At 39.0% G+C, this 16,928-nt stretch overlaps 1 protein-coding gene across 1 annotated transcript in view; it reads left to right on the top strand.

Annotated features, from left to right (window-relative positions):
- LOC126827157 (feeding circuit activating peptides) overlaps positions 1 to 16,058 on the top strand; it is a 31,680-nt gene extending 15,622 nt beyond the window's left edge. The window contains exon 2 of the mRNA XM_050556389.1: positions 14,820 to 16,058. Within this exon, the coding sequence (XP_050412346.1) occupies positions 14,820 to 15,929 (1,110 nt within the window). The 3' untranslated portion in view covers positions 15,930 to 16,058. The remainder of the gene's footprint in view (positions 1 to 14,819) is intronic.
- Positions 16,059 to 16,928: the final 870 nt, after the last annotated feature.

Below are 16,928 nucleotides of genomic sequence, written 5' to 3'. Positions count from 1 at the left end.
ATACACATTTTACGTAGCCGACGTTGAGACGAACTTTAAGTAGCTATGTCTCTAACTCAATAATATCATCCAAAGTCTTCGACATTGAAAACACAAATTATTTGTCATTTTAAATCAACATTGATATTATGATCTTAACGTGAGAAATTGGTTTTCTGATATCCAATATTTAAGACAAAATAAACATTGTACAATTGGTACACGAATCGCATAACATAATGCGTTTCAGCGCTATTTGTAACAAGGGGCTCGAAGACTAAGGCTAGACATATTCACAAGTAATGTCAAACGGTAACTTCATATTCTTATCTGGAGAGCATGCGCAATAAATACTATCGGTATAGACTGGAATAACCAGAGATTGACATTCGATTAAGACTTCTGATGTATTTTGCCGTACGTAACTGATTTGAAATTAGAGTTTAGAGTAAAAACGGAAAAGATTGAATGTTAATCAGTTTATATACATACATATTACATTATTATATGCGTTGCGACCCATGTGTGTCAATTTCTAGGTCCTCAATATTAGCGATTTAGCTCCTTTAATGTAATATTTTGCACGGAGAGCCGCGTTTCTACCAAAATCCCTTAAATTTATTCTGCCAAGTAATATTTTATCTACTGAACGTGGATGTATTTGTAAACTGAACCTTGTTTTTCGCATTATATAAACGACGGGGATCATAAAATAAACTTCACCATTATACCCTTTTAACTCACATTTCATCTTGAAGCGAGAGCCTCAACCAAAATGTGTTACCTGCCATGTTCCTTTGACAGTTAACACATTTGGAGTGCAATCATCTCCAGAATGTAAGCTGCCAGTTACTACGTCAATTGTTTGTTCAACCGGAGCTGTGTAGAAAACTGTTAAACTTTTTAAAAGAGACAAGCTTTTATTATAAATATTAATTGTATATACGTAAAGGACTGGTGTTTATTTGTATTCTATTATTAATTACATGGTTGACAACATCTAGCCCGGTTGAAGCTAACATGCCATAAATATCCATTTCATTTCATTTTAAACAACATATACAGTTCTTCTCACAGTTCAATGTCCTTAATCAATACCTGTGTCGATAATTGATATTTTAAACACATCTTGAGACATTTGTAAAAGATGAGAAAGACCACAGTGGATTTCATCTTGATTTGTTAGACTACAACAAGTCTTCTCATCACAGACGAAAGGGTCTGTTTTTAAAATTATTTCTTTGAGTGATTGAATTTTATTAAATACACACGGGATCTTTAAACTTCGTAAACATTAAGAGAGGAGAGAGGGAAATGTGGTTTAACATCCACTCGACACAAACTAGGTCATTTCAGGACTAACACATGGTTCAATTTTATTCCAATAATTCGCTTGTGCGTAGGGGTCTTTAGCAGTGGGAGAACCTGAAGAAAACCCGCGAGGTTGGACATGCGATCATAATCCTTGTCACGTACAACCGGGGAATCGAAACCACGCCAGTTTTACCTTATAATACAACGCGCACACACTAACCATTCGACCCCCCCCCCCCCAACATTGAGAGGGGCCACATCAGATTTCAATTTTATTCTCCATACACCACAACAAGTCTTCTCCTCAGACGAAAATCTTGTTAATTATTTTTATTAAAGACATCACTTACTAGTGAAGATTAATGTGAATAAATAATGGTATTAATTGATTATCGTGTTGGAAGGGTAATTAATAAAATCAGGTTGGAAACCATTTAGATATTTGTAATGAATAATATAACGGAAAGAGGTGGGACAGTAATGTACTTAATGACAGAAATGATCTCCTTTTTGCAAGTACTGCTCAATATGGCTAACTTCTATTCAGAGTTCAAGTCGGTTATACAACGGTTAGGGTTAGGTTTAAGGGTCTGTTGTGGGTAAACATTTATTGTTAACCTAAACAAATCAAGGTAATCTTTAGTCCTGATTGCAAGTTAAAAAATACCACCTTTAAAGGGCATTTAGGGAAAGCATGGTATTATACACAGAATTATGAATATTATTCACTAAGTTTATAAATTGAAACTTTCCAATGGGGGCACTCATTGGGGGAATAACCGTCATCGATGTCGGTCCCCGCTTGTATGTAACCCTCATGTCTAAATTCGTTAGTTATTGAAATAAAACATTTTGGATTACAAAACTGAGTTTTGTGTGGATTTTTAATCACACATCACACTTCTTTATCGAATTGGGTCCACGGCGGCACAATGGAGTAACCAGGAGGTCCCGGATTCGACCTCAGTGTTAGGTAATAACTTGTATCAGTGGTGCCTTGTTGTTCGGATGGGACGTAAACTGAGGACCCGTGTACATAAAAGAACCAAAATAAGACTTGAACGAAACTTATGCGGAAATGCCGCTGTTCGGGCCAAATTTCCCTCATAGCACATGTTCGTCTTCATTTGTCCAATTGGGGCAGGGGGATTGGATGGCCGAATCGTTAGCACGTGCGTGCTGTATCATAATGTCTATCATTGAGTCAGCTGGGGTGGTTTCGATTCCCCGGTTGTACGTGTCTTAGTCCCGTAATGAACTTGTTAAACGTTAAACCCTATTTCTCTCTCTTTCTGTCTCTCTCCCAATTGGTGCAGAACATTACGACTTCAAACCCCAATTTTATTTTATTTTCGCTGTTTATTAGTGTAACGTATATATATTGTAGTTATCTCCCTTACATCAATAAGTTAACGTTCACTCTATTCCACTGTTGACGATCAATAGATGCTCGTGAAACAATCTCTTCTTGCCGACTATTTTCTTTATTTCGCCTCGCGCATATCAATACGTAAAATGGTTAAATAGTGGTATTACTTAGGTGGTCAAGAGAAAGAGAGAGAACTAAAGTTTAACGTCCATTCGACACAAACTAGGTCATTTCGAGACGAACATATGGTTCAATTTTATTTCAATAATTCGCGTGTGCGTAGGGGCCTTTAACAGTGGAAGGAAACCCGAGGACCCGGAGAAAACCCGCGGGGTTGGACAGGCCACTCTAGTCCTTGTCCCGTACATCCGGGGAATCGAAAGTTTAGCTGGTCGACCCAATTCAAGATCTGTAGGGCCCAGCTTTTGAGCGTGGCATGTTGGAAGGTTAAATTCTCAAAACTGTTGCGAATTGAGGAAATGGAAAAGTCGTTTTCAGAAAAAAAAATGTCTGTCCCATCTGCACCTGTTAGTAGCCCCAAGGTTATCTTTTACTTTCGACATCCGGGTCCTAATCAATCACTACGTAGTAACTTGTTTCATACACGAGGCAGGGTATTCGTACTCTCCCTCTAGAATACCTGATGGTACACCTTCAAACTGGCGTTCAAATAACTAACAGACCATTGTTGTTTACATCCGAAAACAAAAAGAAAAGGTAGCCCATCCCGTTCACCCACTATCAGAGTTGTTACGAGAGATATATGTGGCATGCGTGTGGATCGGGTTGTAGAGTGGACTATAGGGTCTGTCAAATAGACTGGTTTGTACGTGTCTGTGCTATACCTCGTTCCTTGTCGCCTGGTCCTCCGATCCTGTTTCCTTTCACTGCTACAGACGAAATGGGCTATGTGTAATCCGAAATGACCTAGTTTGTGTGGAGTGGATGTTACCCCACCCTACCCCAACCCTCTTTCGATCTCGATGCGCAGTGTTATTGTTTTCTCTGGGGTCCTCCGATTCGGATTCCTTTCACTGCTAAATACGAAATATGCCATATGCAATCCGAAATGACCTAGTTTGTGTGGACTGGATGTTACACCCCAAACCCCAACCCCAACCCTCTTTCGATCTCGATCCGCAGTGTTATTGTTTTCTCTGGGGTCCTCCAATTCGGATTCCTTTCACTGCTAAATACGAAATATGCCTTGGACAATCCGAAATGACCTTTTATGTGTGGAGTGGATGTTACCCCCACCCCAACCCTCTTTCGATCTCGATGCGCAGTGTTATTGTTTTCTCTGGGGTCCTCCGATTCGGATTCCTTTCACCGCTAAATACGAAATATGCCATGCGCAATCCGAAATAACCTAGTTTGTGTGGAGTGGATGTTACACCCCAAACCCCAACCCCAACCCTCTTTCGATCTCGATGCGCAGTGTTATTGTTTTCTCTGAGGTCCCCCGATTCCTTTAACTGCTAAAAAAGAAATATGCAATGGGCAATCCGAAATGACCTTATTTGCGTGGAGTGGATGTTACCCCCACCCCAACCCTCTTTCGATCTCGATGCGCAGTGTTATTGTTTTCTCTGGGGTCCTCCGATTCGGATTCTTTTCACCGCTAAATACGAAATATGCCATACGCAATCCGAAATGACCTAGTTTGTGTGGAGTGGATGTTACACCCCAAACCCCAACCCTAACCCTCTTTCGATCTCGATGCGCAGTGTTATTGTTTTCTCTTAGGTCCTCCGATTCCTTTCACTGCTAAATTCGAAATATGCCATGCGCAATCCGAAATGACCTTATATGTGTGGAGTGGATGTTACCCCCACCCTCTTTCGATCTCGATGTGCAGTGTTATTGTTTTCTATAACATCAACCTCGCGATAAGTCGCTAAATAAAATACGTCTAATGTTGTGATGTATTACTAAACAATAGAACCTGATGCTGTCGATTTATCTTTAAGTGGAGTTAATGTAGAAAAACGATAATGGATTGTCAGATCATACTACAGGTAAATCAGGTAAAACAAGTCAAGTACCCGTTGTTTACCTGTTGTTTACCTGTAACGTGAGGAGATTGGGGTAAGCATTAAGAGGATGTTGTTTGTCTGTCAGGTGAGGAGATTTCCGTAAACATTGAGCAGATACAAGATTACTGTCCAGGTCTCCTAAAAGATAATTACAAATACATATTCGTATTAGAGCTAAAACTGAGAAACGGACGGACACCTTCACGGTCAAATCAGAGTATCATTTATGTCTAGAATTTCCTTGTTATTTACACCTAAATAATAATTACCATTTATCTATTATCAAAACCTGGGCACAGAAAAGTCAGATTTATAAATGAATTGCCATTTAGCGAAATACACTCTCCTATTCTTGAGACACGATAAGACCACTTTCTTAATGCTAGGTTCCCACTATCATGATTCACGCTGGGATTGAAATGAAATGAAATGAAATGAAATGGAGTTTAACGTCCTACCGTTCTGCTCCTAACCTGGGCTAATGAAGACGGGCATACGCCATACAGTGTGCTATGATGGAAATTTTGCCCGGACAGCGGCACTACGACCTACTGTTATATCGAATTCCAACTGCCAAGGGATCTTTTACGTGCACGCCAATGTGTACACGGGACCTCGGTTTTTCGTCCCATCCGAACGACTAGACAGCTTTCCTTGTCAGTCCCTCACAAGGGAGAACCACGCCGGAAAAACTGGATGAACTTTCTCGGCCAATGCAGGGATCGAACACCCGACCTCCAGGCAAGCGAGCTAGCGTCTTACCCACTTAGCCACGTGATCCCCCCGCTGGGATTGAAATCGTGGTTTTAATAGCAGGGTAATCGTGGTGATCCTATCTTTATATTGAGGTCAGTCGTATCAATCGTGTTGATCGTATCGAAATGTTTCCGAACGTATCTGCATGTAGCAGATCGTGGACTCAATAGGGACAATTCTATGGTAACACACCGCAAGAACCTAGCATAAGGAAAGAAAAACGCGCGTTTTTGCACCAAGTGGGTTGATGAAGACGGACATACACCATGCCGTTGACTATGGGGGAAATATTTGCCCGGACAGTTGCGTTTCCGACAACTCTTCATAAAATACCAACTGCCATGGGTTCTTTTACGTACACACCAATGTGTACACGGTGCCTCGTTTGTGGTTCTATCCGAACGACTAGATGCTGTTCCTTGCCAGACCATCCATCTTTCACTAATGACAAGGGGAAAGCACGATGCAAAAATCCCGAGGATCAAACGCGGGCTTTCCGGACAACTAAGTCAGCTGAACTACAACCTTAACTTTTAAAGTAATATACCTTCCGGTACATCGTACATGTGTAGAGCCTTTACCTCCTCTTCCGGCAGGTATCCAGCCAGTGCTGTCAATTAAAGCCGATAACCTGGCGATAATGAAGTATTAGAACTAGGAAAAAGCCCTATTAAATATGGCGGCTAGTATCAACAACAGGTGTATGAATAGTGTTGATAATAACGAAGGAAAACAATTAAATCTCGATGCTTGATTAAAATTGATTGACACCTTGTCAACCGTTCACCAATGCTTTCCTTTGATTGATAATTTGATCTTTTTAGTATATTATTGATAAATGATTATACCGCCAAACAGATCAATTCATACTCAGACGTCTAATAAAAATATAATTTAGTTTTATTATATACTAATTGATGGAATATAACGTACTGGATTGAGGTTATCGATACTCAATAACCCTCACATTAACGATGACTGTCGTACACTAGACAGTGTGTGCTTTTCCCTTCTCGAACACCTGATAACATTTCGTATTCAAGGAGTCAACATGGCTAATAAAACTGTGTATAGTGATCGATATCCTCTGTTTAGGATGTCTGTGTTTGACAGGTGAAGAGCCCCGGGGAAGAAGGATCTAAGTCACTTTTTCAACGAACCCCAGTTAATGGCGCCATCTGGTAGCAAACTGTATAAGCTTTCTGTGGAACAACCAATTTCAGGTAAAAACGATCGGAGTCACATCCAAGCAAGGCCCTTCTGAAATGGCCGCCCGGACAAATACGTCCATCGAATCCCTTTATTTGACCTTAATTTGGTTGAAAAGTGGAAGTTAGTTGTTGTACTGGTAATTATGATTCGTTTTAAACATCATTTTGAAGTTGTTATTAAACCCACTCGTTGTTCTGTTCGCGTCAAGCATTCTCGGCCAAAAGTGTGTTTTGCGAAAAGACAAAAATGTGACTTAGATCGTTCTTCCCCTGAACTCTTCAGTTTCATTAGATGAAATATATTCTCTTAGAATCGGAGGATCGTTTGCATTTCACTCCTGTCGAATACCATCACCGTGTCCTTTCTTACTAGGTTGTACTTAATAATGTTTGTCAAGAAAGTATATACTTTGTGTTGAATGAAAGTTTTTTTTAAGCATTTCCTGTTCTATGTATTGTTCACCTTAAACATGATATATCGTCTGTTTTTTTTTAAACCGTTACGACCTTTTTATAAAAAAATAAGTTTGAATTGTAATCGTCTGTGGGTGGGGACGGTGGATGGCCTAATGGCTAACGAGCGCTGTATAGTGAGGTCTGTCATTGAGTCAACTGGCGTGGTTTAGATTCCTCGGTTGTACGTGACAAGGAGTAGTGTCGCCTGTTCAGTCTCGTCGGTTTTCTCCGCGTCCTCCGGTTTCCTCCCACTGCTAAAGACCCCTACGCGCAAGCGAATTATTGAGGTAAAATTGAACAATATGTTAGTCCCGAAATGACTTAGTTTGTGTCCAGAGGACGTAAAACCCCATTTCTCTCTCTTTATCTCTTCCAGATGGGTCACTATGATTCATATTGAAATAACGGAATGCCAGATTACTGTTGTTATATCTGAGGTGGGTGGGTAACCGTATGGCTTCCTCTCACTGCTAAAGACCCCTACTGAGGTGGGTGGGTAACCGTATGGCTTCCTCTCACTGCTAAAGACCCCTACGTACGCAAGCCAATTATTCAAATAAAACTGAACCATGTTAGTCCTAAAATGACCTAGTTTTTGTCGAGTTGGCGTTAATCCCTCCCCCCCTCTCTCTCTCTCTCTCTCTCTCTCGTCAAAATATAATGTCTTCAAAGAAGAAATAATTTTTTTCCGATTTTAATTGTATGGTTTTGTGGAATTTTTGTTTTATTGTCTGCTTTCTCGACTAGCCATTATATGAGATTAGTTCCAGTCATTATGCTTGACTTTTAATGTTAAAACTGTATCCTTCCTTCATGTATCGTGGTTGACCTATCTTCTATAACTCAACCATGAACTTTTACCAACATTTTATGGTAATTCCATGCTTTGTGTAAAGTAATGAATACAAACCGGACAATGTGCAACTAATGTAAAATGGAATAAAAGACAGACTTAGTGCAGGGAATAAAACACCAAACAATATGATAAAACAGCTATAAATATAACTTGATGGATAATACGATAGAGCGTGGTGTTAAAAAACGGTTCATTCTGTTTCATGTTAGTGCGTGCTTGATACATAAAATAATGTAAAGTTTGCGTGGAAACTTTCAATTTATATCATTAAGTACCACACATTCTGCCTCTTTGGTTAATGTTCCAAATATATACTTGTTTTATAGTAATACAAAATTCACAGTGACAATGACATGTTGTTCTCAAAGTTGGCAATGATATGAAATCATGGTTAATGGTCTACTCTTCTGTGCCGACCGGGATAATGAAGTGAAATAGGGTTAACGTCCTACTGTTTTGTTCCGACTGGGCTAATGCACACCATTGTGTACACGGGACCTCGGTTTTTAATACCATCTACACGATTAGACACTGCGACACCTCGGATCGCTGTCAAAAGTTAAATTACAGCAAGAAATCATATTTTATTTGACTGTTTAATTACACACCTGCGTAACTAACGCGGTAAGCACGTGCGCGCTGCATCATAAGGTCTATCATTGGGTCAATTGTCATGGTTTCGAGTCCCCGCTTGTACGTGACAAGGAGTAGGATCGCCTGTCCAATCTCGTGGGTTTTCTCCGGGTCTTCCGGTTTCCCCCCACCGCTAAAGACTACTACGCACAAGCGAATTATTGAAATAAAATTGTACCATATGTTAGTCCCGAAATGACCGAGTTTGTGTCGAGTGGACGTTACGCCTCCCCCCCCTCTCTGTCTGTATTATCCAGATAAAATGTATTGACAGTAGTTATATAATTATTAAAACGTAATGTTTACATCTAGCTACATTCCTATAACTGCTATACTTACTCCTTCCTAATGTTTACATCTAGCTATATTCCTATGACTGCTATACTTGCCATTGCTTGAATTATATCTTTATTTAGAGGCTCCAATATTCCAGGATACAATGGTAGAAATTGTCAATTGTTATTGTAATAATAAAACTAGTTTTTAATAAACTTTCATCAATAAAATGACAAATTACTCATTTGTGGAGTCGCAATGGGCATTTATTACGCACTGGGAGGTATAAAAACTTATATTCCTGTTAAACAATCTGGTTTGTTTCGTTCAAAGCACCGATAACAATCGACAATATTCTATGATGCACTAATTACCTGGGGGCCGGTAATAAAAAGGATGTCTAATAGAATGGTAACCTTAGAAAGAAGTCACCTACATAAAACATCTAACTTGGTGTTTATAACTACCAGTAAATAGCTATCAACATTATAAACAATGTTATTATTTACTTCACTTAATGTTACCACGACATTAATACCGATATTAATTGAGATATTGGTGAATAATGGCCGCTAATTGAGTGAACTATCTATCTCAATACCTTGTCAATGGAACATTCAGTTGTTGTGGTTAAGTCGATATGTTTTTGTAAATATCACTCATCATTTACTACATTAGATATAGAGAATCCTATCCATTAGACAAATTCCTCGATTCTATTCTTTTAACAATTTGCTTTAATGAGACATATCGTCGAAGTGAATTTATTTGTCGTTTTTGAAATGTCTGTGGTATTAACAACATCTTATTCTTAAGGTACAATAGTTTATCACATCGTAAAATAGTTTACAACATCGTATTCTTACAGTAAAATACTCGCAGTCAAGCGTTAGAAACGCGCACGTTGCCACGTTTATAATATCACGACTTTCAAAAGTAACATTTACCAAACCTATTTCGAATATACGACTTCGAATACATTTAATGTCCATTCGATACAATTTTAATATCCACTCCCTATCCTCCATTTACAATTTATGTAAACGCTTTCACAGCTACAACTGGGGTTTATTCGTGTTCCTGAAGCAACGACCGCGAGTTTTATAACATCTAGCCGTTGCTAGATTAGTCAGAAATTCCCCAACCTATAGCTACGTTATCTCCCTTTACCACAGACACTTAAACAATAGCGTTGTCCAATCAGAGGTCGTGACACAAACACACTCAAATCAAACAAGTCAAACCTTTAACTTTACAACTCGATTATCACAGGTAACCATTTTAGCTGGAACGCGCGAGCCTTGATATTCGTTCCGATAAAAATTTTTTATCTAGTATCCTGAGAGGTACCCAGCCAGCTGGGTCAGTAGCCAATCGAAATTAGTGATGAGGAAATATGCAGGACATTACGTGGTGGGCTTGATAAGATGTGCCGAGTTAAAGGGAGATCCAGCCTTCTATTGAAGATGGGGTTTGGTCGGCATACTGTAGCTGTTTCGGTCAAAGTATTTGAGATTTTATTTTCAAAACGTGATGTGATTGTTCGGCTAGTCCTACGGAAGCACCTTAATAAAATTCAATATTATCCGTAATTACTGACACCCCCACCCCCCCGCATACGCTCACACATCCATCTTAAAATCAACTCTTTCAAATGATGATCAGTGACCTCATATTCTTTGTCGGGAAACATTTTGTTTTTTATTTTATAAATCTGAGTTGATCGATGGACTGTACCTTCATTTTCTGTTGATATAAGTAAACTATCGGGGAAGCATTGTTTTTGATATTATTGAACAAGAGCCTATAAAAAAACCTTATCTTCTGGTTGTGATATTCCATTAGTACTGTCTCTGTAGACTAAAATCCATTGCCAGATTGTAATCTCTGATTGACTAATAGAAAGGACCAAATTTAACGACATGTTAACACAGTCTAAAATTGTAAGGAACCCCATCTTCCCAATCTCGACGATTCTGATCAGTCGTTAAATGCAATTGTTTGCTGTCAAGTCGAGTTTAATGCTTGGTCGTTGGCCTTAAAAGTGGCATCCCCACCCAACCGTCTTTTAAGTGTAGTTTAATTGTCGAGAGCGGGACATTGTTTTAATATATTACGCAATGTCATAAACTCGAGACCATTAAACAACTTAAAACAACAGACAATCGCACGTGCTTTACAATGAAATACGTCACGCTCCAAAATTTCAACTAGTATAAATATTGTACGATTAGCAAGTTGCCAGTACATTATTTGAAAAAATGGTACGCAAACATCAAATGATGACGTAACATCTGTATTTTAATTACAATTATCAATGTTGGAGACTTAAAGAATATTCATGGTCCACGACGGGATTCGCGTAGAGAGGATGAACAATGACATTCCACACAATTCATGTATACTACACGTTATTTGAACAACATACAAGAACAGACTGTCTGGTACATGGACTCTTCATATCATCTATCATATCTGCCAGTTCTATTTCATTTATCCCAGCCATCTCGTGCAGAAGTTCATGAACTCAAAAAGAAATCTGTTGTGACATGCCTAGGCGGCTCATCAGACGTGTATTCACTGCCCTGTACGTAAATTGGTAGGTGAAAAAAACACTGCCTGTGCACCCCCCCCCCCTTAACAATGTACATGTAACCATTAAAATGTTAATTACCATATGTTAGTCTCAAAATAACAAAAGTATTGTGTTGATCAGACTTTAAACCCCGTTTCATTCCATGTCATTGTCTTTGTAATGAGCAATGTAATATACATTATGGGAGATTAGATAACGAGTTGGCAGTTCTCTCTATAATAGTTAAAAACTAGATAATGTAAAGGGAATTCCCTTTACATTATCTAGTTTTTAACTCACTCTGAACCGAGAATTTAGCGATTGCATTTTCGGCCTAACCTCGATCATCATTACTAAAGTCGGTATACGATAAAAAAAAACATAGTCTCGATTATCCATTTCATGATTTAATCATGAACGAGCGTTGAGAAGCAGCTCGGATTATAATCAAGTAAATATGGCAGGCTAGCGATGACATCGAGAGTTGATTATGGTCTGGATAAGTTAATTAAAACGTCTAATTGATAGTTTATACAACATTTCAGGTCTAAAGAAAGACCTGCAATAGGCAGATTTACCCCTTGCATAATGTATTTTTAAGTGAACTAACGCATTGAACAACATCTGAATAGCACCAGGTTCCCAACATAGAGTAGAGTGTTGGTGGACTTGACTTATGGTTTGTTAGGAAACAAGGTTAACACGATATGCTGCCAGCCATTAGTTTGTAATATCTTCCAGTGGAGTGATTGATGGGAGTATAATAGGTAGCTAATGGCGGTTACTATTAAAACATCTTTCCAAAACGTTTCATTCAGTTTAGTACTTATAGTTAATGAGATTATTTATAATAGTATATAATAGTGATGGTGGCTGGTGGTGGTAATGACTAATAACTGTTCAAACGATAGTGGCCACAGTGCAAGGTATCCACATATACCATTTCTGATTTGGGGGGGGGGGGGGAGGGGAAAACAAAACAACACAGTTTTAACAATGAGTTTTTCTTTCTTCTACGATAAATAAACAAATAACTATATAGAATAAAAATTACTTAGTTTTATTACAGCGACGTTTCCTAAATGCATTTGGAATTTATAGGTCGTTAATAACGTGCACATTGGAACTTTCAAAATCATACATCTGCTCATCTTCAATAGAAGGCTTGATCTTACTTTATTTACGTACATCTAATCAAGGCCTTCACGTAATACCCACCATGTTGCGGCACTAATTTCGATTGGGTACAAGCCCAACTTGTGAGCCTATCAGATTCCTCGATCGTCGCGAATACCAAGTCTCGCGCTTGCAAGCTAAAATGTCTACCTGTGATAATTAATCGAGTTGCAAAGTTCAAGGTTCATTTAATGTCAAGGTTTCCGTGGAGGTCGCGATGTCACAACCTCTGATTGGAAGCTAGTGCTCACATGTCTGTAGATAACATAGCTATAAGTTCGGGAATTGTGCAGTAAACGAGCAACGACCAGATGTTGTGAAACTCGCAGTCGTTGCTTCAGGAACATAACATCTGCTGGAAGTGAGGGTTTACTTAATCTTGATTCAGTAGAGGTTCTATTGAGATTATTGGAATTCCTTAACGTCGAGTTAGACACCAAGGGTTATAAGCCGTGTACCCCCATCCCCACCCACCCCAACACCTCCCCGTACTTCTACACTAGGAATAAAAAAATGAATGGACGTTTTATTCCTGATTTTGTTTGTTAAAAGTACACGTGAGGATATTTGGAATTGGAAGTGAGCCTTTAATTGTACTATTTGTCAATCGTTTGTTTTTCAGGGAATCCAAAACAATCATTACTTTCATTTATGACCATTAAGTAAACTTTCACAAAAAGGTTATTTAGATTTAGTACCACAGTTTAGTAGGTGATTATAAATACATCGTGATCAGTTGAAGGTGGTTAATGGGTTTTACCTAGTGACTAAATATAGTTAAAATCTTTATTCTAGTAAATATTAGGTACTGAGTGACGTATCACAATTTCTATTAACATCTATAGTAAATATCAACCAATCAATCAAAACCATTCGGCTAGTTCAAGGTCAACAATTACTTTTGAAGTGAACAACACGGATGGTTTTCGTCACCATTACTATGGGGTAAAACTGGACACATGGTTTACAAGACCTGGTCACCAGAGACCCGCCTGTTTAAATTCTACAATACTACAATAGCAATTACATGTACTATATTATTATACAACCATATGGATATTTTTATTTCTTGGGAGCAAGCATGGATGTCGCGGGTTCGCTCCCGATGTTGGCCGAGAAAGTTCATCGAGACTTTCCAATGTGGTTTCCCCTTGTCAGTGGTGCAGGACAAAGAGTCTGACAAAGACATGTGTCTACTCGTTCGGATGGAACAACAATTCGTAATAGATCCATTGGCAGTTGCAATTCGATATAAGAGTAGGCTGTAGCGCTACTTTCCGGCTTCGTTAGCCCAGTCGGAGTAGGACATTAGGACGTTAAACCCATTTCATTTCATTTCATATTTTATTTCAACACACAACTTTGGTAAAGCTGCTGATAATGCTCCCGAATGATTATTTAATATTTAATAACGACATTTCGTAAACAAATTGTTTTCGGGACTAACATATGGTTTGCTTGCGCATAGAAGTCTTTAGCGGTGGGAGGAAACCTTGAGTTCCGGCGAAAACCCATGAGATTGGACAGGCAACCCTTTATCAGTTGGATTTTTTTTCCCTCATATTTAGAATATATTTTGAAAGACGTTTAAATATACCAGTCAACCCATCTACGGATGGAATTCTGTGTATTTTATAAAACATGAAAAATAACGGACGTCACCAGTAGAGCGAGGCTAGTTATGTTGTTGGCTGTATTCGTTTACTCCGATTGTACAAACCCAACAAACCGGTTTCGACACATTTTCAAACATTATCGACATATTCGCCACATTAGAATCTACCGTGCAAACAATTCTTCTGGAAATTGTAAGACTCATTTTTGGACTACCCATATCTAGCAGTAAATGTCTAGGCGGTATGATGGAAATTTTAAGATCCTCTTTACTTGGCATAACACATCGTATGGTCCCCTATATCATGTCTAATCTATATGACGGAACGTCAAGACTCTTTTATAGATCTTTATCTTACTGTAATGTCTATTGCTATATCACGATAACTCTTAGACTCTCATAATGACTCATATCTTACTGTAATTATCTAATATTATATCATGGAAACTTTAGGGACTCCTATATCTTGTTGTAATATATAATATCATATAGAAATTTTAAGACTCTCATAAAGATTCATATCTTACTGTAATTGTCTAATACTATATTTTGTTTTTTTCCTTTCAGGGAACAGATAAAGAAGTAGATGGTGTCCTGGTCGGCTTTCAACAACCGAGCAAAAGAAGTGTTCAACCTTTCACCATTGCCGATTTGGATGATTCAGAAGAAAGTGCTGAAAAACGTTATTTTGATTCTCTTGGTGGCGCTTTTGTGCATAGTTTTAAACGTAGTGCCCAAGGTGTAAATAAAAACCAGCATTCAAGTAACATCAAAAGAGCTTTTGATTCATTAGGAGGCATCGGAGTTCATAGTTTCAAAAAGCGGGATTCGAAAAGATCCTTTGATGATCTTGGAGGAATCAATGTTCACAGTTTTAAAAGATCTCTAGATAATCTCGGTGGAGTTAATGTTCATGGATACAAGCGAGGATTTGATAATCTAGGTGGTGTCAACGTCCACGGGTTCAAGCGCGGGTTTGATGATCTTGGTGGAGTCAATGTGCACGGCTTCAAGCGCGGGTTTGATGATCTTGGTGGAGTTAATGTGCACGGCTTCAAGCGCGGGTTCGATGATCTTGGTGGAGTCAATGTGCACGGCTTCAAACGCGGATTTGATGATCTTGGTGGAATCAACGTACATGGGTTCAAGCGCGGATTTGATGATCTTGGTGGAATCAACGTACATGGGTTCAAGCGCGGATTTGATGATCTCGGCGGAGTGAATGTTCATGGATTTAAAAGAGCTTTTGACAATCTAGGGGGTATGAACGTCCACGGTTTTAAACGCGGTTTTGATGATTTGGGTGGCATAAATGTGCATGGATTCAAGAGGGGATTCGATGATCTTGGGGGAATAAACGTTCACGGATTTAAAAGAGGGTTCGACAACCTAGGTGGTATGAATGTACATGGCTTTAAGCGTGGTTTTGATAAACTGGGAGGATTAAACGTCCACAGTTTTAAGAGAGCTTTCGACAACCTCGGTGGCATGAACGTCCATGGATTTAAAAGAAGCTTTGATGATCTTGGAGGAATGAACGTCCATGGTTTCAAGAGATCCTTAGATAATTTAGGGGACACTAATGTACATGGGTTTAAGAGGGGCTTAGATGAACTTGGTGGTATTAATGTTCATAGCTTCAAAAGGGATTCGAACTCTAATAATGAAGAGCGGTAATGGAGTACATGATTGGTAATATAATAAGAGAGAGGTGGAGAATGAAATGTCGCGGAGGATGATTGCTGTAATAAAGATGTACATTTTTGTAAGTCGTTTAACTTGATGATAAAAATGTTTTTAAACCTAGTGTTCTCGCTCGTTTTTTTTTAAATCATATGTGTAGTGGATGGGGGAATGTCCATAATATTGGTATCTGAAAGAAAAGAGCCATTTATCTGCACCCGGCAAAGTACACAATTCATCCAGTTTCACGAACACCTGATTCCACTTCTCATACTAGAATTGTACACAGCTAACAAATTCTGTTGGTTATATTCCGTCCTTCTTGAAGTATAAAGTGAAATGCCATGAAATATAGCTTTTCAGTACTATAACCACCTGGGTCCAGTGAGCAAGGTGCTTTCTCCCTTATAAGCAGGGGATACAAAAAACACGAGGTCCCGTGAATAGTTTGTCGTCCACGTAAAATTAGCCATGAGAGCTGCAAATCGTTGACGAATAGGCGGCCACGCCGCTGTCCGGGCGAAATTCTCTCATAGTACACTGCATGGCGTATGCCCATCTTCATTAGCCCGCTTGGTCCAGAACAGTAGGGCGTTAAACGACAATTCACATAATTTGTATCAACACACAATTATAGAAATGACCCTACGAACAGGAAGTAGCAAGTTTGAAACGTACATATATTTGGAATATAGAAGGGAGATAACTTCACGTAATAAGGTCAAATTGATCATCTCAAACTTTTTCTCAGTCGGGATAAAACATAAATGTAAGGAACAAACAACACCAGATTAACGACCTCGATTTGAACGGATCATTGACTCGAGTGTCTTTGTCTTAAGAATAGCAGACAATCATAACAGCTTGTTGGCAAATGGGGTGGGGTTGGGTGGGGTGGGGTGGGGTGGGGTGGCTGAATGGTTAGCGTGCGCGCGCTGTATCATAAAGTCTGTCATTGAGTCGACTGGCGTGGTTTCGATTCCCTGGTTGTAC

Source organism: Patella vulgata, chromosome 7, assembly GCF_932274485.2.
Source record: "Patella vulgata chromosome 7, xgPatVulg1.2, whole genome shotgun sequence".
NCBI classification, from domain to species: Eukaryota; Metazoa; Mollusca; class Gastropoda; family Patellidae; genus Patella; species Patella vulgata.
This window is presented reverse-complemented; position numbering and strand designations above follow the sequence as displayed.